This window comes from Adiantum capillus-veneris, chromosome 3, assembly GCF_014529385.1.
Source record: "Adiantum capillus-veneris isolate H3 chromosome 3, ASM1452938v2, whole genome shotgun sequence".
NCBI lineage: Eukaryota > Viridiplantae > Streptophyta > Polypodiopsida > Polypodiales > Pteridaceae > Adiantum > Adiantum capillus-veneris.
The window spans coordinates 113,779,245-113,806,502 of record NC_140933.1 but is presented as its reverse complement, the minus strand read 5'-3'; the positions used below and the strand labels follow the sequence as shown (position 1 = coordinate 113,806,502).

At 44.3% G+C, this 27,258-nt stretch overlaps 1 protein-coding gene across 1 annotated transcript in view; it reads left to right on the top strand.

The window, feature by feature from the left end:
* The first annotated feature begins 7,717 nt into the window (after positions 1–7,717).
* LOC147461513 (histidinol-phosphate aminotransferase 1, chloroplastic-like) overlaps positions 7,718–27,258 on the top strand; it is a 93,398-nt gene continuing 73,857 nt past the window's right edge. The window contains exon 1 of the mRNA XM_086509048.1: positions 7,718–8,182. Within this exon, the coding sequence (XP_086365174.1) occupies positions 7,922–8,182 (261 nt within the window). The 5' untranslated portion in view covers positions 7,718–7,921. The remainder of the gene's footprint in view (positions 8,183–27,258) is intronic.

Genomic DNA, 27,258 nt, shown 5'->3' with positions numbered 1-27,258 from the left:
TTGGAACACCTTCAATAAGCTTGGGTCTTCCTTGGTCATTTCTCTTTCATATCACTATACCACTTTTAGATAACCAATCAACACTTTTAGGGTGTACTTTGTACTACATCAAAGGTGTTCCATCATCATATAGAACCTAAATTGCAATGGCTTTGAATGACCCACTAAGCTATCAGCTCCATCATGTAAAAAGTCTACCACCTTTTGTAGGAGAAATGATGTTGGATGCATGCTAACACACTCATCGAAGATCTTCATCAAATGTGGAAATATAAAAATGGCTTGTTTTCTAAGCTTCTCAAAAAAATCGCCTAAACAATGCATCAATGTCTTCATGAGTATGACCAACCATAAGAAAACCAAGCTGCACTGTGTCAAATACTCCTTGTGAAACCAATAGTGATAGGTAGGCAAATACATATTGATTCTTGTTTTTTGAATCGCAATTGTCAAGATGCAACAATAATGTTCTTGGCAATCTCTTGAACCCAGAGACATTGCCATCCTCCTATGCATGTGCATTAGTAGGGGAGACTGATTGCATCCTTGGACAATATTTCCCCTTACCTTTGAATAGGAATTGGTAGCTAAACTAACATGTGAGGAAAATTTTGAGGAGTTAGAATGGCTGATACATCTATTGACCACGAGTAATCCATACCCAGTAGAGAATGTCTCTCCAATTATGCAAGATTATCCTTTAGACCAGATTTCATGAATGAAACTCGTGGTCTCATCGAGGATGACTTTATTTATCTTAACAATGAGGATAGAGGTTTAGCCTTAAGACTACCAACCAATCTATATAACATTCTCTTATCTTGATTACTCTTAGTATGGTGAGTTATAGGTAGGTTTGTGTTCTCTAATTTGTTTCTATTTTAACTTCTAGTGAATAAATGAATTCTTTTCACATTGATGTGCCTCCTTGAGGTGTAATGTTTTGTTTGGTTATCTTTTGTGCAGTGTACAAGAGCATGTAGATTAGCTTGGACATCCATTACCATGCAGAGGATAATTCCATCTACCCAAGGATACCTCGAGTAGAGGAACATGTGTAATTCTTCCATGCCTTGCTTTCTTGTTTGATTTTATCGACGTATCTTTCATTGCTCTATGTTGCTAGCATGGTATTCATGAGATCATGCCCTTATGCTTGCATGCTTTACTAAGTGGATGAGTATAAATTGAGGACCATTAGTAACTCACATAGTTTAATTAGTTTAGAGTCTAACTTTATTAGTTTTTCTTTTAGGAAAATGACATGAATTTAGGTTAACTTTGACCTTTGACTAGCTGGTCTTGTGCATGAAATCTATTATAAATGGTCGGAGACCTTAGCGGTGTTTGGAGGTAGAAGTTGACTAGTAATTTAAAAATAAAAATGGTACCAATCTTAATGCTAAAGAAACATGGTAGGATTTCAAAGGTCGTCACTTCACTTCATGTGCGTGATTAAAAAATTCCAAGGTGGTGGATGCTCTTTAATCAAAAGAAAATCAAGCACTCAAGTGCAATGAGCACCTGCCCATGGCATTAAGCATCCATGCATTATCTATTGAAAAAAAAAAAAGAAGATACACATGGAAATTGCGAAAATCATTTGCTTGAATATGCATTGCATTACGATCATCATAGATTACTTTCGTAAACGAAAAAATTGTTAGTCTTTGAAACCAATGGGTGACAATAGGGTAACAACTTTTAATATGTGATTTTGTAAATTTGATAAGTAGGTCTAGATCAAACTTAGGCAATGTAGTTGTTGATTGCAAGACAAGCTAATAAAGCCAACACTCTAGCTCATAAATTTATATGGGTCCTTAATTGATACTTGATTTATACTCTCTACATGTCAATGCAACTTTCATAATTTCATGCAAGTGCTCTTACATTTTCATATCTTCAATGGCTTGCCTTATGTTGAAGTAGTATACTCTCACAATGCTTCGCAGTGCTCAAATATAGTTGAGGGGTTGTGATATGGCAAGAGGATGAGTGTATAGTCTTGTAGTGTTTAACTTCTTGATTGTGAGCACATTCACGGGCTACTACTCTCATCAAGATGTTTAAATGCTAGAAGATCCATACAGAGTGAATTGATCGAGTTCACGCATGTTCTGTATTTTTGTGTATCATCCTAGGTACCTATCCAACTTGGCACATTCATAAATTTGAAGACATAATTTACATGAAGAAGGGGGACATGTTAGCTTAGGATAAGATTCTTATTTTTTTCGTATATTGAATCATGGGCCGGGCTTATCGATCCCGTAGGTGCATGTTGAGTGATTGGGTGATCACTGATGAAAGGCGCATAACAAAAATTTTAGATAAGAAATTAGTGTTGACAAACCAAATGTGGACGTCCGTGTGTGAAAGGGTCTGACCCATAGATAAGCCATTGTAAATCTAAAACTTTCTCATTCTCATATGTGCAATACATAGAGTGCTCTTGCTCCATCTCCTTCTCCATCACCTGCTTTGTGATTGTGCGTGTGCATACGCTTGTTTGTGTGTGTGTGTGTGTGTGTGTGTGTGTGTGTGTGTGTGTGTGTGAGAGAGAGAGAGAGAGAGAGAGAGAGAGAGAGAGAGAGCATGAGCATTACGTGTCGGCACTGACGACGGCAAGCCGATTGAGCAACAGAGTGGTGGAGAGCTTCCTCTTCAATGTAGCGCGAGACTCCCTTCTAAACAACGACACAGTAAGGTTAGTGACACACCGTGTACATTTGTCGAGCTTGCCTTCAACAAAGTTGTGTGTTTGCAACTTTCGTGGCTCGCACAACACGACGCATAGTAAGACCCTTGCACTTGATAGTCACATAGTGCTAGCATGGTCGTAGCATATGACGTATGTGATTATGTTATTTGTGAAATTCTTCTTGCTTGTATAAGCAATAATATCATCCCACCCTTGTGTGTGTGTGTGTGTGTGTGTGTGTGTGTGTGTGTGTCTCTATTTTTTTCCCTATTGTAGGGATAGAAAATCTCCCTAGGCATCTTCGATTTTCTCCTTTTCACTGGGGAAAGGTGAAAAGACCCCGTCGTATGTCGGGAGCGCAATAGAAAACCCGAAACCCGATACAAACTATCTGTAAAAAGAGCAAAGTGTTGAAAACAAGGCATCCATAGGAACGAATGGCACTGCCGGAGTAGAGATGAAGAAAGAGGAAAATCAATTGATATGAAGACGCAACTTGAACACACACACACACACACACAGAAGAGGGGGGGGGGCAGGAGGGTAAGCAACAAGCTTGCAAAGGGTGAAGGGTTCTCCAAATAGAAAATTCTACTTGTGGCCCTAAATACAAGACTACATTTTTGGCATGCTAAAAGCCTTAGTATCCATATGGATGAAGGTCGTTCAATTCTAATTGTGAGATATGTGACCATCAAGAAACTTTAAAAGTCTTGAAGAAAAAGACATCATGTCCTTTGAAATGTTATTTGTTAAAGGTGCATTCATGTTTTGTTGGAAAAGGCTTTAGAAAACAAAGGAATAAAGGGTGTATCCATAGGAGTTTGATCCATGATGTGAGATATCAATTCAATATTTGTTTTTTAATATTTTGATTTATAAAGAGTCCTTTCATTTAAGGACTTCACAAGAATTTATTTCATTAAATTGTTTGACTATTTTCTATGCTTATCGAATCTAATTTTCTGTGAAGACATTAAGATATTCTTTTGTTTAAGTTTTTCAATGTGTCTTTTTATTTTATTGTTTTTTAGTTTTTTAAATTTTGGTTTCAAATGATGATGTGCAATGTGGACCTTTCACTTTATTCTTTTGATAAATTACCAAAATACCCCTCTAAATTGTAAAAATTCCCAAAATATCAAGTTCTAATTTTTTTTTGAAATACCCTTGCGTCTATTTTGGTTGGATTGTTCAAGATTTTTTTAATTTCTTTTTGACGATTAAGAACCATTTTTGAATGCTTAGCATGTATTTTTTAACAAATTACCTTACTGAAAAGGCAATTATGTCTAAAAATAATAAAACAATTCATCTTCAAAGCCTACATACCCAACTAGTTTTAGCATTTTGTATTGATAGACAATCAGTCTTCTCTTTTATTTTTCTAGCTTTGAAGATCTTACAACCACTTGTATTTTGAGAATTTTGGAAAATTTGCAGGGTATTTCAGAAATTGACAAAATATGGGGGATATTTTTAAAATTTTCATAGAGTAGAAGGGTATTTGGTAAACCATTTGTGATTATGTATGTATAATGGATAATATAAACAAGAGAAAAAAAGTGATAACATGACGAGGCCTACCAATAAAAAAGGCACATCAATATAAGCTAGCTTTCTCAAAAACATGTCATTGAGCTTAAGGTTTCTTTCTCACCAAAGCTATCCTCGATGAACAATCAAACAAAGGATTGATAAGATGATAAAGCAACACATCGGTGGGCGTCTAGATGAATCAAGGCCCATAAGAAAAATCATCTCCGCTTAATGATCTCTAATGGATAGCTTTGATTGTTCTTGGTTTGTGAGGTGTATATCCAACACATACTATATACTATTGGTTCTACTTCATATTTATTAGCGAAAATCTTCACAGGAATCCAAAAATCAAATGCTACTAATCTTAGCAACCACCTCAATCCTCTCTATCGTCCCCTCTGCTACCACACGACAACCTTTCCATTTTGAGGTCAGCTACACATGTGCTTATTAGAGACGTATTGCATAATAGTAGAAGACAAGAGAGCTGCTAGGTAGGCAGAGATTGCATTAAAGAGCATCTCACTAGGGGTTGAAAAGTCTCATTTGGTTGGTCACTACCATATTGCATAACAATAGAAGAGAGGAGAGTTGCTAGGCTGCCCTAGGCAAGCAAAGGCTACATGAAAGAGTCACTAGAGAACGGAGAGTTTCCCTTTGCTATCGCTAAGGATGATGCTTGAAACTTGCCAGGCATAGTCCTTAGAGAGAAGAGATCATCTTGCCTAATTACGACTACGGACAGACAATCCTCAATCAAGCAGACATCACCATGCCTACTTAATTGGCAGAGCACCACCAAGTTGTTAAATTCAAAAGAGCATCGCCAAGCTTGGCTATGTATCTTTGGAACAATCCTAATATGCAATCTCATTTTGAATTTTTTAATGGAAACATCAACTCCCAAATCAACAAAAAAAACCATTACATGGTTTTCATGCATCACCGATAATTAATTTGTGCCCTGGATTTGAACAAAATCTTTGAATTCAAGAGGAAAATCAACTAGAGGCATTTCCATTGCTATGCAGCTCCACGTTTCGTCTCCCTCTTGGTGTCCGTGGGACCGTGTTTGCATCTCCCACTCTATGTCTCCTCCATGTGTCCATCCCTTCTGGCCTTGACTGCACACCTAGCAGCAAGCTCTCTATTGCACCGTCGACGCAGGTTGGCCCCCCTTGGTTCAATGGCGTGCTACATCCAAGCCAGCAAAGGTGCAATTGCCATACCTCATTGACCAAGGGGCTATTAACTCATCCTCTCCTAGTCACCATCACCTCTAAAAGTGTGTAATCTTGGAGCCTGTGTGTGTGTGTGTGTGTGTGTGTGTGTGTGTGTGTGTGTGAGAGAGAGAGAGAGAGAGAGAGAGAGAGAGAGAGAGAGAGAGAGAGAGAGAGAGAGAGAGAGAGAATTATATCTTCAAGTGGTTTCACTGCCTGTTGAAAGGTTGTGCACATGATATAGCGCTGCGTCCAAAAAACATGACGTGGCACACACATTCTTGCTGCCATAGTTTTTGCGTAAAAGTAGGGCAGCGCACAAAGTAGAACGCTGCCTCTACGAGGTTTTCGAGGTAGTTTATCCTTCGCCACCAAGCTAGCCACCTACCAGCGGCCTCCACCTGCACCGCCAACACAAGCACACAAAACGATGTACCGACTCTGATGACCACACCTGTAGGCTTTCCATAGTTGTTGTTAGCTAGCTACACGCTAGTAGCTAAATTATTAGCAGCTGTAGACCCGCCATCCCATACGCAATATGGAGGAAGTCACGGCAAGGCCAGTGGACTCCTATGCTGCATGCACATGCACCATATCTTACTCGAACTTCCTGCTGCGACCCCAGCCACCAAACTCGCCTACCGCCACCTAAATCGACCTCTGCAGTTGCGCATCATCGTATTAATAAATAGCCGGCTACTGTAGGCCGTACTCTAAGCTACAGAGAGAAGCGACAGGTTGAATCAGCAACGAGGGCTCCCCTGCACGTCCAAGTTGCACCATTTCTGCAGTAATGCAGTAATGAGGAGGCCGTGATATATAGTGCACCAAGGGTCTATAGGGGCGATCAGGAGGGGGTATAAGCTGCAGGTCTGCAGGGCGGCGTCTTCGCCAGGGATGATTATTGTCACGTCCATCTACGCTGCCAATAAAGCACATCTTCCTTTTAAAAAAAAAAACATGTGCGTAAATTGCTTCTAGCGGCTTCACCCGCAAAAGGTGGAATGGGAAATTCAACTTGCCGCTTGATCACCTGTGCGCAACCTGAGAGAGAGAGAGAGAGAGAGAGAGAGAGAGAGAGAGAGAGAGAGAGAGAGAGAGAGAGAGAGAGAGAGAGAGAGAGAGAGAGAGAGAGAGAGAGAGAGAGAGAGAGAGAGAGAGAACTGGCACGCCATGCGTCACTTTTCTCTTCCTAATGGTTCCTCTGCGTCACTGCGAGCTTACCCTCAGACAAGGCGTCTCTCGATCGACTCTGCCATCACCATCATACTCACTCTCTCTCTCTCTCTCTCTCTCTCTCTCTCTCTCTCTCTCTCTCTCTCTCTCGCGCGCGCGCGCGCACAAGGCGTATCTGTCTTGCTACACCTTCATCCTCACATAAGGTACCTATGTCTCTTCATGAGTGCTTTTCTTCACCAAACCATTGTGAGACAAAGGCTAGCATTGCCAAGCTTCTCTTGCCATCCACGCTCATGCCAACTGCCTTGCTTTGCATTAGCTAGTCGATATGTGGACTCGAGGCTGAACTCGTTGCTTATGAATCGACATGCAAGATGGGGTGAGGTGCAGACGCACACAAGTTTCCTGAGAGGGTTCTCTCTCTCTCTCTCTCTCAAACTCCACATGCGCAGTGAGAATGGCAAGGTCCTCACCAAAGATCTTGCGGCTTGTAGCTTTTCCTCTTCGTAGCTCATCAACATGGGGACCTGCTACACTGAGAAACAAAGAAGAGCAAGATGAGGGGTGACCGCCCCAGCTTGTGGAGAGAGAGAGAGAGAGAGAGAGAGAGAGAGAGAGAGAGAGAGAGAGAGAGAGAGAGAGAGAGAGACTCCACGCATGAGAGCTACAGGATCGGTGTAATTCTGAGACGGAACGCTCCTACCTATCTTGGGAATGCTCTCGTGATCAAGAATGAAAGGAGACTACTGAGAGCCGCTCTGTCGAGCATCACACCTGTTGTCGATTTGGGAGCTGCAGTCCAATCACTAGTGGGCAATGAATATGTCTTTTCCCTAAATCGTGCAGGCATAATAATAATACCTAGTGGGTGTCTTCTATCTTTGTGATGAGTGCCTTTATTCTCCACCAGCAACCAATCACAAGATTATGTTTTAATAAAAAAATTAACTCTTTTTTCCTTAAGAAAAAAAGGGAGTCATCGCAAAGGGGTGAGGCCAAAAAAATACCATATGATTTTAGGCACTCCTTAACTTATAGCAGGCCTTGTGCTTCCTCACCTTGTTGTAGTAAACATTAGTGGCTTTGCTTTTGTTGGGACTGCCGGAGGCAGTTGCTAATGCATCATTCGATGTTTACAACTAATGTTTAATGGTGGTGCACACGTAATCTCCAAGCCCCCCTCCCCCCGCATGGCTGAGGCTCCTCGTCGGCCCTGAAGGTGGGTGGCTTCAGCTTAGGCTAAGGGTTGGCAGCTACTGTTGCAGTCTTGGGGATGGAAGCTCTACAGTCGGGAGGCGTAGACTTTCAAGTCTCAGCAGAAACTGGGCAAGATCATGGCCGTAAGAGTCTCCGCAGAACTTTACCACCAGGCATCCTCTTCAGCAAGCACTCTTCCTCGTTCTTCACAATAGCTTCTTTTTCTCCTCATGCTGCTTCCACCGCTGCAGCTCCTGCTCCTCTACAGAGTAGTGAGGCCTTCATTCGTCCTCATCTTCGTCAGCTTGCTCCTTACACGCCAATCCTTCCTTTCGAGGTATGCATCTCTTTTTAAGGTGTGCATGCATGGGTGCACCCAATGAGAGAGAGAGAGAGAGAGAGAGAGAGAGAGAGAGAGAGAGAGAGAGAGATTATGTTAACAGTCTTTGGAAGCCAAAGTTGACCTACAGGACCGATCAATTAATAAATCTTTGCCTTGTCTAGAGGGTGGAAGATAGTGGGCACCCCCTTGATGTAGAGCATTGTATCATCTCTCTTGTTATTGAGAGTGTCCACAAGAGCTTGTCCCATTGCTCTCTCTCTCTCTCTCTCTCTCTCTCTCTCTCTCTCTCTCTCTCGTGCCCCTGTGTCACCAAGGTTGACACTAGACACGTCTGAATGTCCGTTGCTAGTACCATCCGGTGTGTTCGTTGCTAGTACCATCGGGTGTAAATACGGTGCGGAGTGGACTAAGCCAAAGTTAGTACCACATATACAATGAAAACAAGGCATCTGGAGACAAGCATTGGCATCACCTTTCATTCCAATTGAGAGGAGAGAGAAATGAAATGATATATGAACGTCTCTAAAAGGCCAAAATGACCTATGAGACCAATTTGTTACAAACTGGTGAATTGAGTACAAAAAAAGAGATACTAAATTGAACCTAGAAGTGCTACTAGCTGGAATTGTGTGAGGTATGTGTGATGATTGATACAATGGGTGCTCAAATACAAGAGGAAGATACAATGGGTGATGAATCCATCCTCGTATGTACTCTGGATGTCGAGATAGTATGGCTTGAATCCTTTGTTGTAGTCTCCGTCGATGCTGTGAAGCTCCTCTCCTCAATCGTGGGCGTCTCGATCTCCCTAGCTCCAATGCTCAATCAATGAGAGTACCGTGGGTGTGAGTATGAGCTGAGCCTTGCAATGGTGGCTGCTCCTCTATCTGTCCGAGTGTTTGGTGTGAAGAAATCAGTAATCTGTCTCTGGGATTGTCTCTCTCTAGATCTCCTCAGTAAACTATCTCTGTCTGTGTAACTCAAGTAGATACAATCCAAGACATCTCTGGTCGTGATAGCTCATGACTATGGAGAAGGGTCCGAAGCCTTCTCTGAATAGACAATGGAAGCGACCTCGTATCTCGTAATACACTGTGCACTGACATATATAATGCATCTCCGTCTCTGGCTCTGTATGGCATAGGCGGCATATCCTGTTCGTTGATGGTATCCCTTTGAATCTACCTGTCTCAATCTCAAGTTGGTGTGAAGTTGTCCGTATTTGACCAATGGCACACCGTAACTCATGAGATAGGTGTGTATCCATATAGCTGAGTCGAATCACAAACCGATGCTCTCTATAGCAAACCATCTTCATGCCCAACTCCTGCGTCGGCTCTATCTATGTTCTCCTCGTGTCCAACTGGGTTAGGTCCTGACCAATGAGTCTAGTAATCTCCATCTGTGTAAGAGACGACGATTGTCCATCAAGGGAGTACTGGAAGGGAGGCAAGCTGTCCATTCTGAAGCCATGTATCTGGAACCATGAGGACATCTGTGCATACCAGCATGATGTGTCTCCCTGCCATGTCTGGAGGACTCAAGGGCCAATTCGGCATATCTGTCTCTTGTAGTATCCCATAAGCTGTGCATAAAGGAGATTGATCTTGTAAGCGCCTCTATCTCCGTTGGGGAGCGTGCTAACTCCGCTCTAATGATCTCGTGTAGCACGAAGGCCTTGGCTTCAATTAGCTGAGAGATCATAGATACCAAGTGACTCTCCATACTTCTCCACCCATCCTAACCCATAGAGGGTCCCCAAACCTGAACCCCATAGAGCATAGCGGAATCTACCAAGGTATCAAAGAGCCAGAGCTTTGTTCGGGGTTTTTGGAACTGAACCTGCGAACACATCCTCTCCAATCCTCCCAAGGGCGCATACTCTCTGGTCAATCTAGTCTCTGCTGCTCTCTTCAAAGAAAACTTTGGCCCAGTGCAGACTACCCCAAGATAACTGTATGCATCTGTGTACACCACTGTCTCCTAACCATAAGTGAATGTTGGTGCTGATCTCCTGATCCACTGTGGTGTGGTGTTAAACACCATAACCTTGGTTTTACCAAGGTTTACAGACAATCCACTATCCTCCGCAAAGCTATGTAATGCATCCAAATGTCGTTGCATACCCTCCCGTGAGTCAGAGATCAACACAATATCATCAACATATAACAACAATGGAATCCATGTCTCTGTCACCCTCTCTGTCAATGTAATCAGAAAATAGAGTAGGAGACAATGGACAACCTTGTTTCACTGTAATAGTGGAGTGAAGTAAATCAGATGTCCCCGTTTGAGTGCGTACATGTCCCACCACTGATCTATATAGAGCCATGATCCCCCAAATCGACTCAATGGGCACTACCATCGTCTGTAGTCTGCGCATCAATCTCGCTCTAGGAATCATGTCAAATTTCTGTACAATAAATCCGTCTCCCATGTGCCCTACCCTCCTCAATCATGGCTCTGAGTGTCAGAATATGGCCAAGAGTGGAAGTGCCTCTTTTAAAATCGGCCTGTCTCGCTGCTCGCACACCCTCACTCTGTGCCCATCTACTCAATTGTTGCTCGAGGATATATGCATACAGCCGTGCCAATGTGTGTCCAATCATAGTAGTACGGTAGTTTCAAGGCTCCGTAGGATCACATGATAGCTGCATACAACCGTGTCAATGTGTGTCCAATCATAATAGTATGGTAGTTTCTAGGCTCCGTAGGATCATATGCCTCGAAGATAGGCACAATAGTAGACAGTCTCCAAGTCTCAGGTAGACGCTCACACATGACACGATTGAATAGAACTGCAAGAACCTCAGCCAGCATATCTCTAGCATGTATAAAGTGCTCTGCTACTAGACCATCATGATCTTATGCCCTCCTGGTCCTCATCCTGTCAATGGCCGTTTTACGGAGAGAGAGAGAGAGAGAGAGAGAGAGAGAGAGAGAGAGAGAGAGAGAGAGAGAGAGAGAGAGAGAGAGAGAGAGAGAGAGACTATAAATTAAAGAGAAGAAGAATAAAACATACCCTCCGAAATTTGAAGTGGTGCTTCGTTGTACATGGGCTGAAACTCCCTCGGCATACACCCTCTCTTTCTGCCGAAAGGTAGTGCGAACAAAAGCAGTAAGTATTTTCATAGGTCTAAACTTTAGAGTTCACAAAATTAAACTAAACATTCACTTAGCACTTCGTGAACATTGGACCTTGCTTCAAATTTAAATCAAAAGAGTCCACAGGTTGGCCAGAAGCATTTGTACCATAGCCAAAAGCTCTAGAGGTGTATAAACTAATTGCATCGTACGCCATTGGACAAGATCTTACGAATTGTATGGGGCAAGTACTAATCATACTTATATTCTCGTATGCTAGACATGGGCAATTGTGTGTCACCATCCCTTTTGCTACACTTTGACATGTATCATAGCCATGGCTTGATGATGGTGGGTATGATTTGCGTCTTTAGCCGGTAGTGGTCGGAGAAGTGTTGTTCTGTTTTTAGTGAGGAGTTGATGAGATCTCAATTGCTTGTTGACAGCAAGAGGGGGCTAGTATACGCATCCTAGTTATCATGATATGATAGCAATATAAGCTAAGACACTTAGGATCGTCGACACTTTTTGCCCTTACTAGGAGCCTTTTTTCCTCGTGTGAATTTATGTGCATATCTCTAGGGTAAGACTTCTCTTCGTATTAGCACATTCAATGTAACAAACTTGGACACCCCAAGTCAAGATTCTACCCCGACACAACAGAGATTCATTTCAAAACAGTTCACATAGACAACACGACCCGGCGTAGTTCCTTGCCAAGAGGTATTGGCCCCAAAGACTGGCGCCCCTTTCGGTATTTCTTTTTATATTAATCCGTGGGTACTCACTCTCAGACTCTGCGTCCAGATGCTCTCAGGAGTGAGTCTTAAAAAAGACTTATTTATTCTTACAAGGGATGCCGAAAAGCAGAGCCCCAAATCCTTTAAACTCAAAAGCTAACTTCTCCAAAAGCTTCTCAAACTCAAAAGCTTTAATCTCCAAAAGCTGCCAAATCAGCCATTATAGTTTAAAGAAATCCGTATGTACTGCCACGTAAGCAAGTCAACGCGTTTTGCGGAAAGTTGCCACGTCAGCAGTCAACGAAAATTGCAGAGGTCCGTACGGCACAGCCTGTCGGCGCATTTTAAGGGAGTCAGAAGTCTGCCACGTCAGTAGGGGGTGTGTGTGTCTGGGAGCTTGCCACGTCACTAGTTCGTGACATACCCCCCTCTTGAAAGAACTGTAATCGCCCTCGATTACGCCTACAAAACAGACAGAGGCCATAAAGTCTTAGTAGACACTGACTGTTAGTACCGATGCACTAGACACGACACATCTAGCATTTGTACAAGACGAAGTCACATCACGGGACATCACAGGACATCACTTGACATCACAGACAAATTCATTCCAAATCACAGACAAATTCATTCCAAATCTCAGACCATGACCAATCAACAACGTTTTTAGTAATCGCATCTAGATCCATTCCGAACCTCATGGATGCCGGATTAACTAATCCTTATTGCAATCATGTCTATACAGATTTATGAGATCGAAATGCTGTAGGCATTTCGTCTTTCAGTTCCTGCACTCAACCAAGCCAAGTACAAATCAATCATTTTTATTTTCGGGAATTCCAGTTATAAAGTCATACAGAAGAATACTACTAAGCCCTTTAGTATCCCTGAAACTCAAAGGGGACATCAATGACTCTATTCAAAATCGGGGTAATCCGTTGACAAAGGAGCGGAGTGACTCCCCTCTTGTGCAAACTTGCTGCACTAGATTCACCCTCGCTTTCTATCGGAGTAGACTATGCTAAACCGAATGCTTCAGGGTAAAGTTCCAAAATTTGAGGAGTATCTGCTAGGTCCTCCACCATCCACTTCACATCCAATGCAGGATAGTTCTTGAATTTAACCAAGAACCACCTAATCACTTTACCTTTTATCTTTCTGTCCTTGTGTGCCAAAATCTGTTTTGGAACGAGTATCTCCTTGCTCTCCTCCACTTCGGGTTGCTCATTTGGCTCCCCATCATCGGGCACATCGCCTTTAAAAGGCTTCAATAGACTCACAGGAAATGCATTGTGAATCTTCCAAGTATCGGGCAGCCTCAATCTAAAAGAGACTTCATTTATTTTTTCTTTTATCTGGAAAGGGCCATAATATGTAAGGTGCAGCGGAAGTGAATGTTGAACTTTGCTCAAGATGAGTGCTTCGAACTGTGCTCAAGGTTCGTTTTACTTACGTAAGGGAGAGCCTTCCGTTCCTTTAGTGAGAGAGTGCAAATGATCACAAATAAAGTGGCAAACATTGTGAATGAAGGTGCTGAGACTGAGAGATAGAGAGAGAAGAATACGACACCAAAATGTTGTCAAACCCTCCTCCGAAGGCCCCACTTTATGGCAAAAGCGGTCTATTGTGATTGATTGCACAAATCTCTACAATGCTTGGACTTGCCGATGATGAGGAGGACGACGAGACGGGCTGAAATCTGAAAACGCTAATGGCTGAAATCTGCAATTCTTTATCTGCTGAATTCTGACTCTATGTCGATGACGACGGCGATGACGACGATGCAACGACGACGCGCTGAAAACGCAGATGCTGAAATCTGCGTTTTCCGGGCTGAATCTGCAAACGGTGGCTGATCTAACCGTGCGGCGAGGATCTGCTGCGGGAAGGTGAGATCTGTGAATTTTGGGGGTTGCGGTGCGGCATCTAGACGCTGAAAACTGAAAACGCTGATGCAGAGAAGGGTTTTACGCCGGAGATCTGCAAAAACGCCAGGCTGAAAAATTGGTCCAAAAACGTTGTGGCTGAAACTGTATCTGTTGCAAAAACGCTACTGCAATTGCTGTTGCCAGGTTGTGCTACTACTGAAAAATGCTAGGTTCCTTTTGCTGTAGATGAAAAACGTTGGCTGGTCTTGGATGGCTGAAAACTCTGAGTCTTCTTGCCGGTCTTGCTGAGAAGGTGCACTTTGACGGTGGTCTCCTACCTCTTCTGCCAAAGAATGCTAGCGCTAGCTTTTCTTATATACTTGGCGAGTCAAATTGCCCTACCCAGTTTCCCAACAAAAATCACTTAAAAATAATAAGTGAAAATTGGCTAAAATAGAAAAAATAGGTCTATGCACTGTAAAAGTGCTCCTGATGGGTTCTCATTGAAATCTGATGATCATGCTGTGTGCAACCAGAGGATATGCATCTATTCTAAGTGTCTGGGCATGCACAGTCTGTGAACAGACTCACAAAAGTGCCAGAACACTTCCTAATCTAGGCTGACTGAACTGAACTGAACCCTTGCCATGAAGTAGCTTATCCACGTACACATAGGGTCAGATGTGCACGTGACATAATACCTCATGCTAAGCTTTGGAAAAAGACGCTCCTTTCCCTTTTTCTTTCTTAGGCGTGCCTTCTCAAAACGTAAGAGCACCCAATTGTCTTCCTTTAATTTCATATCGCCACGGTGTCAATCTGCTGCCTTCTTCTTTCGTTCTTGAGATTTTGCTAAAACCTCCCGGACCTTGGCAAATGCAGTGTCCAAGTCCCTCGTGTACAGATTGGCTTCAAAAATTTTATCTTTCGTGCTAAGGAAGGGTGGAACCTTCGGAGCACCTTCAATGATTTCAAATGGTGCCTTCCTCGTCGAAGAGTGGATGGTGTTATTGTAGGCAAATTCCACCAAGGGTAAATATTTTTCCTATTGAGTCTTCTGATCAGAAATGTAAGACTTCAATAGATGCAGTACAATTGAATTTGCCTCAGATTGCCCATCTGTCTGCGGGTGGAAAGATGACGAGAACTGCAACTATGTGCCAATGTTCTCCCAAATAGCCCTCCAAAATTGGGGATCTCTGTCGGAGACTATTGTCTCAGGCATGCCATGTAGTCTGAAAATCTGTGCAATGAACAATCTCGCTAAATGATCCGGCTTGATTGTTTTCTTCACTGGAATGAAGTGACCTTGCTTGCTAAATATGTCGATGACAGTCCAAATGCCATCATGCCCACGCTGTGTCTTCGGGAGATAAAAAATGAAATCCATTGCAATACTTTTCTAGGGTCCGGTCAGAATAGGTAAAGGCTGTAACAATCCCTGTGCTTTATGCCTGTCGAACTTGACCTGTTGGCATACTAAGCAATTGCGTACAAAGTCGTCCACATCCTTCTTGAGTCTCGGCCAAAAGAAGTAACGCTCCACACCTTTCAAGGTGGTGTCGATGCCGCGGTGACCCGTAAAAAGTGGACAATGGCACTCAGTCAGAACCTTTTCTCTCAAAGTCTGTGTGACGCACAACATCGTTTTCTTCATCAAGTAGCCATCCCGTATGGAATATCCCGCTACTACCTCCCCATTCCGTATTCGAGTGAATACATTGGAAAAATCCGGATCCGTGGGGTACTGATCAACCATGTCCTTGAAGCTTCTATGATGAATCGCGGAAAGAGCCAAGACTAGCGGCTTCTGAGACAAAGCATTTGCCACCAAGTTCTTCTGTCCCTGGACATGGACAATCTAGAAGTGAAACTGTGACAAGATGTTAGCCCACCCCGTCTGCTTTTCCGAAAGCTGCTTCTGTGACAAGAAGTAGCGTAAACTTTGATGATCAGTGAAGACTGTGAAGTTGGCTCCAAGTAGGTAATGTCGCCACTAAGTAAGAGCATGGATCACTGCCAAAAGCTCTCTCATAAATCTGTACTGTCAATTCTGGCCTTGAAAACAATCGGCTTTCATAGGCATTCACATGACTTTCTTGCATTAAGACTGCTCCCTTACTATGACCACAAGCATCACAATATACTTCAATGGACTTTTGCAAATCCGGCAAAGCCAATATTGGTCAAGCAATCAATTTCTCTTTCAGTGTCTGAAAGGCAGTCACCTTTGTGGGTCCCCAAGAGAAAGGGACTCCTTTCTGTATTAGAATGTGCAAAGGGGAAGCTACCTCTGCAAACTTTCGAATGAACCGCCGGTAGTAAGAAGACAAACCCAAGAAGCTTCTAACTTCATGAACATTCTTCAATTCTGGCAATCACGTATAGTGTCAATCTTGGCCGGGTCCATCTGTACTCCTGTTGCTGAGACGATGTGTCCCAAAAAGTGTATCTCCGGCAATAAAAATTCACTCTTTTTTGGCATTGATAACTAACTTGTGATCTCGCAATGCCTGTAAGACCTGTAGCAGGTGGTGTCTATGTTCTGCATCATCTTTGGAGAAGACTATAATGTCATTAAAGAAGGTGCCGACAATGTTAGACTTACACCACTCTGCTGCTTCACAGGTCTAGGGCATACTTGTACGGCTAGTATGTCTTCGGGCTGGCCACCCATAGTCTAGGTTGTACTTGGTCCAGCAGCCCGAGTTTGGGGCCGATCGCCCACTTTTGTCCGGGCGCCCACATATATTTCCATATATCATTTTCCTGTTGGGTCGTGGGGATTTTTATCAGGCCTTGCCTTAACTCCCCTTGGGCACCTATTTATAGGGCCAGGAGGGTACTGACTCCCATCATACTGATTGTACAGAGGGTCTTTTGCTCATGGTAGTCATGGGGGGCTGATTGCCCCCTCTTCACCATCTCTGGCGTTTCTCTCTCTCTCTCTCTCTCTCTCTCTCTCTCTCTCATGCTTCCGCACACGCACACTCACATGGTATCAGAGCCCAGTTCACATGGTATCAGCAGCTTGAGGCTCTCGATGATCCAAGGGCGCATCATTGCATCAGGTTCTCCTCCCAAGGGATCACAACAGCCAGCGTTTTCGGAAAGCATCAGCGTTTCTGCAAATCTGCCTGCAAGAGGGGGTGGTGCCAACGTTTGGACAGCTTCCATCGTGAAGGAATGCTTTGCCAACCTGCATTTTTGCAAGAAACATCAGATCTTCTGATTTCCTTGCTAGCGCTACCATTTCTGGACATCTTTTTCGCGGGAAACCCCTCCAGATCCATTTGCGTTTTTGACCTTCATCTGCGTTTTTGGGTTTTCAAGCCATTTTCGACGGTTTTATTGGTCACTTTGTGTCGTTGACACCTTCCACAAGTTGCTGGGCACCTAGGGTACCCATCAAGCCTTTGTTTTTTCAGCAAACAGAAGGTTTTTGGTGCCAAAAAGTGCAGCAAAAGTGGGCTGCAAATTGACTTGCGTTTTTGCAGCAGGAGGGCAGCGCTCAGCTTCTGGACCCCGGATCTCGCCACCACCCACCTGGCTTTGCATCTGGTGCATTGCCGGCGAGTATCCTCTCCGTCTTCATCAGATTTCAGCCATTACCCCTTGCTGTTTTCTCTGTTTTCAGCCCATCTAGGGCAGTGACAGTGATTCACCACCCTTCCCATACTCCTCTGCACGGCTCCGGACCATGCCGAGAGCGTACGAGCACGCTGAAAATCGCTGGACAGCAGCGTTTTCAACACCTCGCAGTTGCGTTTTTGGGTGGACAGCAGCCACATGGTTTGTGTTTTTCACAGAGGATGAAGTTACCTCCTGCCAGGACACCATCCAGTGGTGGTTTGTGCAATCTCTGTGTGACTGTTGTAGTACACGGTATCTTCGACATCGGCTTGATCATCTACGGGTGTACGATCCTTGGGAGTTCCATTAATTCCAGCCATTACTCGGCGATTGCGCACTCCAGAGGGGGTGGTTGACTTGTGGTTTGCTATGGACACACCCATGCACTCAACAGAGGAGTTCACACGAGATATGGCCATGCTCATGGCATATGTGATTCCGACATTCCCAGAGAGGACACCACCATCTTGGGTGGACAGACACTTACCACTTGACCTCGACACGTCAAATCACTTGCTTACACAGGAGTTTCTACATGGACTTAGAGAGAGGATCTTGGATCTCTTCTTGGACAGGTTCATTGCTTGGATCTACAAATTGGAGTAGGACTTCGGTGCTTTGGACACTCTTGGAGGGTTTACCCGCGAGAGGCGAGAGATCAAGCATCATTACGCGACTACATCCGGAGTCACGCGGAGCTTGGCTTGGATGGTAGTGCAGCTGCTCTTCTATACTCCTGATCATTTGGATTGTTACCTTCAGGGTTGCTCACACTCACGCTCGGTAACCTTACAACAGACTTATCCCCCGACCTGGGCAGTAGGCCACTCCCAGCTCATTCACATTAAGAGCCACAGCGAGTTGCGATTGAGTTACGGTTTGGCGGCGTTGTTGGTGCGGATTTTGTTTTGGTTCACATCGGAGGATTGGAGGCAGGAGACCATTCGGTGGTGGTCCGTGCGGTCTATCGGTGACTGCTGCAGCTTAGGATAGCTTCTACAGTGTAGACTGCTTAGTGTGGCTTTCCTTGATTCGGAGGTAGTTTATGGCGTAGATTACTACATCTTGCCTTCCTGGAGTTTTACACAGCTTAGCCACCTGGCCACATTGGGTTACATGTTCATGTATTGACAGGCTTCCGGTCATTCTCATGATGGTTCCTGGGCTTCATCATTTTCTCCAGACGGTTTGACTACAAACACCACAGATCCTATTGGGCAGGACACTTGCAGGTCTATTGGCGCTTCGTTCACGACAAGGACTTGTTTTCACACTCAGTTCGGGACCTTCATGCAGTACCTTCACATTGTATCCGCGGAAGTACAACAGTTTGCTAGATTGCTTGTAACGGCACTTTACCACATATTTCTTGGCGGTCGGGACACCCTAGACTACTGCTACACTCATGGAGTATTGTCCTTCAGTGGACATCGCAGCAGACATCTTCATCATTTGCCTCACATCTTCGGCTTCATGCGGTTTGTTCAGCATCCGGTGCTGAGAGGGGGTGTTAGACGTACACCACTCTGCTGCTCCAGAGGTCTAGGGCATGTCAGGAGACCCATGGGATAGAAAATATCAGGACAAAGATAATGCTATTTATCGCTGGGAATAATTTGTCATGTTTCACAAAGATACATAAGAAACTATGTAGAAGGTTTGCAAATGCCAAACATCAATGATGCTACCCAAAGTGTACCTTCACAATCCCAAAAGGTGAGACTCAACCAAAGCCAAACAGTTTTGAGCTCTCACAATGAAGCAGGCTATAGTGATCACCCTAGGAAGGTGGGAGTTGTAAATCCATCTACTCAGCTTATGTACCAGGAAATGCTACACCAATTAGAAGTCCTAGAGCTTCTAGCCAACATACCCCTTCAAGGCAGAAACCATTGAAAGATCATTTGGTTGTTGGAAGTTTTCAATTGACCCAGATTCCATCAGAGTCTACAGATAAATGCCTCTATGAAGATTATCAGGGACAAAAGTTCCAGTTGATCTCCACAAGTCAAAGCCAAAAGACAACAAATCCAATAGTGTTGAAGCAATTACATGTGATCAAGCTCACATATGCATATTAAGATGCACATGGTAATGAATATCAGCAAGGTCATGACCTTGTACAAACCCCTGCGGATGGCCCGACTGAAGTCAAAGACTATCTGAAGATGATGCAAAACCTCAAGCTGCCAGAATAGGTAACAGATAAGTCAAAGTCAATGAAAGCTAAAGTCCAGAAGGATATACAAAGATTGCCACCAAAATCTCCTCCAAAGAGACAGATTTTTCTAGAAAGTACAATGGATCTTCTGAGGTCAAAGGTTACTCAAATGCAGGAGGACAATGCTCAACAATTGTAAAAGAGTGCAGTATCACAGTCATACGAGTCAACATCAAGTGAACCAGGTGGTCAAAGCAAAGAGAATACAGATAAAGCTCAACCAAAGGACACTGCCATAGCAAAAGCAGTCAATTTAGATACAAATCTTGAGAAGATCAAGTGCAACGTTGTTGGTGAACACAAAGAAAATTTGTCAAGAGAAGTAAAGCTAGATTTTCAGTTAGACAAGAACATGATGTCTTTTCGCACTTGGAAAAGATGTGGCCAACCACAGCTGGAAGATGCTCCCTAATTTGCAAGCATATCTAGAAACAAATGCGCAGATGCTAGGGAATCATCTCCACCACCATTGAGGTAAGTTCACAGATCATCATAGCTCAATTCCATGTGATCACAGCAAAGGATATGACAGACGACATCATAATGGGAATGCCAATGGCCCAGAAGATGTCAGAGATACAAAATGTAAACATGACGGAGTCATCACAGAAAACAAAGAATGAAGACCAACAATGGTGGTGTCCTCAAGCACAGTTCAAATGGAGACTGATATCAAAGCATATCTTATTAAAGATGATTCATCTCCATCAATCAAAACTTCAGAAGAGCTGAAAGCAAATCAGGCAATAGCAAGTGCAGATCAAATAGAGCAAAGAGCAATCACGATAGCTATTGAGCAGCGAATGCCACTAAAGCCAGAAGGAATGAAGAGCAAAATTGCAGACAAAGGTAAAGCTAAAGTGGAACTTCCACCGATTAGCAAAGAAGATGTGACAACATATGCCTCTACATCAAAGAACCCTCATGGATTAGCTTCTTCAAGCAAGTCAGGCTTTCAAAATTTCAAGTCAATTGCTGACCCAATTGAAACCTCTAAGAAGACACTCAAAAAAACAAATATATATAAGCCAAAGTACTCAAGAAAGCAAAAGATAGTCAAGACAGTGTTTGTTCTGAGCAGTTTAGTCAAAGTCAATGATTTGGTTTGGATTAAAGACGGGAAATCAACACAGAAAGACAAACACATTGGATGGATAGCATCACAATGGAGCTTAAAAGAACAGGAGGACTATGGAGATAATAGACAGATATGGGTTCCAAAACCGCAGGTTTGGGCATATGAAGTAATGTCAAGTCCCTCCCAAGAAACAAGGCCCACAAGGTATCAACCTCGACAATATTCTAGGATACCTAAGAAGCAGGTATACAACAGAACAACATTGAAAGATGTTGAAGTCTACCACAACTCACAAGAGGATATAGAAAAAAGACGGATCTCAAAGAATCTTCCTCTTGGACAAGGATTCTACACAAGCTATACAAAGATTTGGCTACCAATCAACTGCAAGCCAACTGCAACTACATTAGACTTGCATGAAGATCACGAGAACTCAACAAGACCTAGAGCAAAGCAAAGACAACAATGGAGATACAAAGGTCATCAAGAGATTTGGATTCCTAAGTCTTCCAATGCTCCTAATCAAAAGACAAATTCCGACAGTGAATAGAGGCTTACAACAACATCAAAGACTCCAACATGCCTAATTGGAGAATCAAATGGATAATGGAGTCTTCACATTCAAAGAACGACAACCCAACCGATGTGAATGCATATTCAAAGATGATAAAACAGGTATGGCAAAAGAAACCTTCAATGCCAGTTTGGTCCTTCACTAATCCACTTTTTGAGGATTCAAGATTACTTTTACCTGAAGAAATGTTTGTAGTAAGCACAAGAATGTAAAAAGTCAAGTTGCCAGGGTGCAAAAAACACTCTTTGGCATAGTCAGAGTCGAGCTGTTGAGCCATAAAATGAGCAAAGCACTAGTCCCAAAGCTTCAAGTCATATTAAACTCTGTGCTAAGAGTCATAGTTATTACGCTTACGCTCAAGCTGGAAGAGTTGAGCATATCTAAAGTCATGTTGCTTATGCTCGATAATAGAGAATAAGAGTCGAAGTCTATTTACTTCCAATTGGTGGAGTGTCATAGAGTCCAACAGTCACGCACAGCGCACAGTAAGATGAGAGCACATATCCTCGTCAACAAAAACCATTCTTAAAGGAGTGCCAACTTGCAAAGCCATGTCATATGCTTTTATAGCTACACTATCTTTCTAAATAACCCCTCAAAATCTTTCTTGCACGGCATATTGTTTTCCATGCATTTCTATGTATGCATAAATAGGATGTCCCATCATTGGACATACGCATTAGACACTCTTTTTTGCTTTCAACTATGCACTTTGAGTGGACTACAACAGGCAAACCAATGTTCCATCATGCTACCCTTTCACATTTGCTAATGTTTAATTCCATATCTATCAGCAAATAATCCCTTCAGACTGCCCATCATCAGACAATATTTTATGATACTTAAGAGGAGATGCTAAGAGAGCTGGATGTTGCAGAAACGGGCCTATCGAGACTATCACAAGATGGGGAACATACTGAGTATGGACGACACTTGATAGACATGGGGACTGCACATGGATTGGCCATCTTGAATCGCCTACAGAGATTTCCCGCTACGCGAGGCTTCACATGCTTTCCGCACAGACATGGAGCCAGCACAGTGGATTATGTCATGGCACAAGCAAGCCTCATCTCTAGTATCCAGGATCTCATAGTTGGACCTAGACCTGTCGGGGTGGCAGTGGATCATGCTATTGTGTCGTTGACCATCTCTTTCCAGTTCAGTGTAGCACACAGTCCACGAGTAGCAGCCCCTACTTGCTACACCTTCACCGGGAGACGGATTCTGTATACATAGATGGAACTACAGACGTCTATGCACTGAGGAGCCAGGGTGACCTCTGGAGGAGCTTACTACTATACTGACACATTCCATGATGTAGCAGCAAAGGCATACCTACACACCCAGCTTGAGCATAGACGCCGTTCTGGGAGCATGCCTCAGAACAGCTGGGATGATGAGGAATGCCGCCAGACTAGAGCTAGACTTCAGAGGGAAGTGCTTTTGGGGGACATCACTGACAGACAGTCACAAATTGACTTCCGACGCCTAGTGCGGTGGAAGAAGAGGGCTTTTTTGGCTCGACTAGAGCAGGATCTCTAACAGTTTTTCTTGAGTCAGGACTCACGTGAGGCGTGGCGGCTCTTCCATGAGCTATCCCTCCCCCCCCCCTGCCATTACCTCTACAGAGATCTGGGGTCAGTACGCATCATCTCTGTACACGGTTTCTGGACAGTTGCCCCTTCTCGACCCCCCCCCCCGCCCAATCCATGCCCACACATATGATTTTTTCACCGTTGAGATGGTGAAGAAGGCCATTGACAGTATGAGGACTGGGAGAGCATATGATCATGATGGCCTAGCAGCGGAGCATTTCATGCATGCCAGAGATCTACTAGCAGAGCTTCTAGTTGTGATGTTTAACCGTGCCATGTGTGAGGGCTTGCCTGATACTTGGAGCCTATCCACGATTGTACCTATCTTCAAATCAGGAGACCCCATGGAGCCCGGGAATTATCGCACTATTATGATTGAACACACACTGGCACGGTTGTACGCATCCATTCTCGAGCAGCAGCTGAGTAGATGGGCAGAGAGAGAGGGAGTGCGTGCAGCTGGGCAGGCAGGGTTCAGGAGAGGTTTTTCTACTCTTGACCATATCTTGATACTCAGGGCCATCATCGAGGAGGGCAGATCCCATGGGAGAAGGATCTATTGTAGCTTTGTGGACTTCTGCAAAGCATTTGACACAGTACCCAGAGCTAGAGTGATGCGCAGATTACAGGAGATGGGAGTACCCACAGAGCTCATTTGGGGGATCATGGCATTGTACAGATTGGTAGTAGGGCATGTACGCACCTCAGAGGGTCTATCTACACCGGTTCACTCCACTATTGGGGTGAAGCAGGGCTGTCTGCTCTCTCCTACTCTATTTGGTATGTATGTGGATGAGGTTTCCGACTACATTGAGAGAGATGGGGATAGAGGTGCACCGTTGGCAGGGACATGGTTGCTATTGTTATATGCTGATGATATTGTGCTGATCTCCGACTCTCCGGAGGGGCTGCAACGTCACTTGGATGCTTTGCATAGGTTTGCCCATGAAAGTGGTTTGTGTGTTAACCTTGGTAAAACCAAGGTCATGGTATTTAATACCACCCCACAGTGGATCAGGAGATCAGCGCCTGCATTCACATACGGCCAGGAGACGGTGGAGTATACAGACGCTTACACTTACCTTGGAGTGGTTTTTAATGGACCAGCATTTTCATTGAGGAGAGCATCAGAGACTAGATTGACCAGAGCCCATTCGGCACTGGGTAGATTGGAGAGGATGTGTTCACAGGTACAGTTTCAGGAGCCTTGGACGAAGCTCTGGCTCTTTGACACTTTAGTGGCTTCTGCATTGTACGGAGCTGAGATTTGGGGGCCTTCATTGGATCATCACGGGAGGGTAGGTCGCACTGATGGATGGGGGGACATGGAGAAGCCCCTAGTCTCTATGATCTCGCAGATTATTGGAGCCAAGGCTTCAGTACCACGTGCCATTATCCGAGCAGAGCTAGCTGCCCGCCCACTAGTGGTTGAGGTGCTCACCAGAACTGTCTCCTTCATACACCGCATGTGCGAACTTCCCATAGACAAATACACCCGCCTTGCACTTGAGTCCTCTCGACAGCTAGTTATGTACGGAGATTCAGCATGTTGGTATGGGGAGATGACATCATGGTTCGAGGCGCATGGGTTCACTATAGACAGGTTGCCCCTCTTCCAGTACTCACAGGATGCACCCTCCCTGACTCTTACACAGTCCGAGATCACCAGGCTCATCCGCCAGGACCTGACTCAGCTAGAGACCATGAGGACATGGGTACAGCTAGCACAAGCACTGGGCACGAAGATGGCTTTCTACGGAGAGCATCTTCTCCAGCTTACAGCGGACGGTTTTGTGACGAGGCCCAGATACATGGACACCCACTTGTCTCATGGGATACGGTGTGCTATTGGCCAGTTACGCACATCTTCACACCAGCTGCGGATCGAGACTGGGAGATACAGCGGACTACCAGCAGAGGCCAAGACATGACCCCTATGTGACATGGAGCCTGAGACAGAGTACACTACACATACCATTGCCCCGTCTACTACGAGATACGAGGCCGCTTCCACTGCTTGTTCAGAGAGGGCTTTGGACCACTCTCCACAGTCATGAGGTACGAGGATCAGAGATGCTTGGGTTTGTTTCTGCTCGAGTTGCGCAGACACTGAGAGAGCCTGATGAGAGGAGAGGCCAGCCAGTCTCAGCGACACATCACAGACTTCTTTAGAGCAGACACTAGACACTCAGAGGACCTACTACCACAGCAAATCTTGTCGCCTCACACCAGAGGCACACTGATCGATCGAGCGACTGAGTTGGGGAGATCTAGACGCCCACGACTGCTAAGGACTACACAGCATCGACGGAGGCTACATCAGAGAATTCGGATCACTTTGGCCCGACATGCACGACGCCCGGTCAGATTGTTGACCATGGAGGAGATTGATGAGATCCGAAGCGACCAATGCTGGATCTCTTGTGACTTGTGATTTAGCTATCTCGGCTAGCTGCTTAGTTCACACCTACCAGCTTAGGATTTCATTTCATAGTTTTTCATTTTGTCATTTCATTTTGTTACTCTGACTTTGTATCAGATCCACCACATTGTAACGCCCTGGTCTCATAGATCATTTTGGCCTTTTGAAGACGTTAATATAACATTTCATTTCATTTCATCTCTCTCTCTCTCTCTCTCTCTCTCTCTCACGTGCACTCTCACAGACAAATGATCTATACTCTCGGAAAATCCTATCCATCATTCGGTTGAAAGCCGTTGGAGCATTGGTAAGGCCAAAGGCATCACCAAAAATTCATACAAACCGAAGCTCGTCCGAAAGGCTGTCTTGTAGAAATCTCTCGGAGCAATTTGGATTTGATGATATCCGCTTTTCAAATCAATCCTGCTGAAACAAGAGGATCTCTGAAGTCTGTCAATAATATCATCTATCCTTGGTATCGGAAATCTGTTCTTGATGGTGATTTTATTGAGAGCTCTATAATCAATGCACATTCTCCAAGATCCGTCTTTGTTTAATACCAACAACACTGGAGAGCAGTAGGGTGAAGTACTCGGCTGGACAAGACTCTTTTCCAGAAGGTCTTTTACTTGGTTCATGATCTCTTCATTCTAGGCTTGGCTAACATGGTAAGGTGGCCGGTTCGGTGGTGTGCTTCCAGAAATCAGATCAATGGTGTGATCCTCATGTCGAGATGGGGGCAACTCGCCTGGCAGGCTGTCACAAGACGGGCACCACGTGCCAATAGAAAAGAACAGACGGAACAGACTTTTAGCACTTCAATAACAACTGAATTGAGAGAGAGAGACGACATGCGACACGAAGTGGCGGAATTCCACCCCAGAGAGTATTGGCCCCAAACCTTGGCGCCCCTTTTGGTATTTCTTTATATTGCATCAACACAGTACAAGCCGGTACTCTAGATTCTGCACCTTCTCCAGGAAGCATGCCATAAAACGAGCCCATGGCCTCATTTTTAAAGGCCCCAAAAGCAGTTTTACATGAAAAGCCTTCAAACTCAAAAGCATCTGGTCCAAAAGCAATGCCTAAAAGCTGCCAGCGTAATTTTTGGAAATCCGTACAACCTGCCACGTCAGTATGTCAGTGCAAAACGCGAAAATCCGTATGGCCTGCCACGTTAGGAGCTCCGCGTGCGTGCGTGCGGGTCCTGTTTTATTTTAATTCCTTTATGTCATTGGGGCCCCATCGGACGGGGTCCCCATAAGTTGGTAGGACTTCTTCTTCTGTTACTTGTTCTTCTTAGGGTTTAGGCCCCTTGGCCAGGATCTGCAATTTGGCTCCATTCTTCAGGGCTTTATGACACTTCAGCAATTTGTGACATCTCCTCTTCTTGAAAGAAAGTAATCGTTCGCGATTACAACATATTTGCAAAACAACTCAAGTTAGCTCAAAAATTTCCGAGGGTCATTCCGAGGGACAATAAGTTTGCTATTTTTTTTGTTAAGGAGTTGACTTCTCCTTTTGGCTCTTTCGATCAAGGAGTTGGCTTCTCCTTTCGTCCAGTTCAGAACTCTTGATATGTTGGCTTAGTAAAATTAGCCATCACACCCAGACCGCACTGATCTTCCACGGGTGTCTTGATGCACTAAAATTACATACCCAGGCAATCTCATCCAGTTAGGAATATTCAGTAGTTGGCACATCAGAATGCAACACAAATGCTCACATATGCATGTTACAAGACATAGAAACATAAAGTCGCCGATGAACACTCCTCTCGCATAACCTAACAAGGTTCGGGGCGGAGATATTTAATGACTCCCTCATCACTCCTCCCGCATAACCTAAAAGG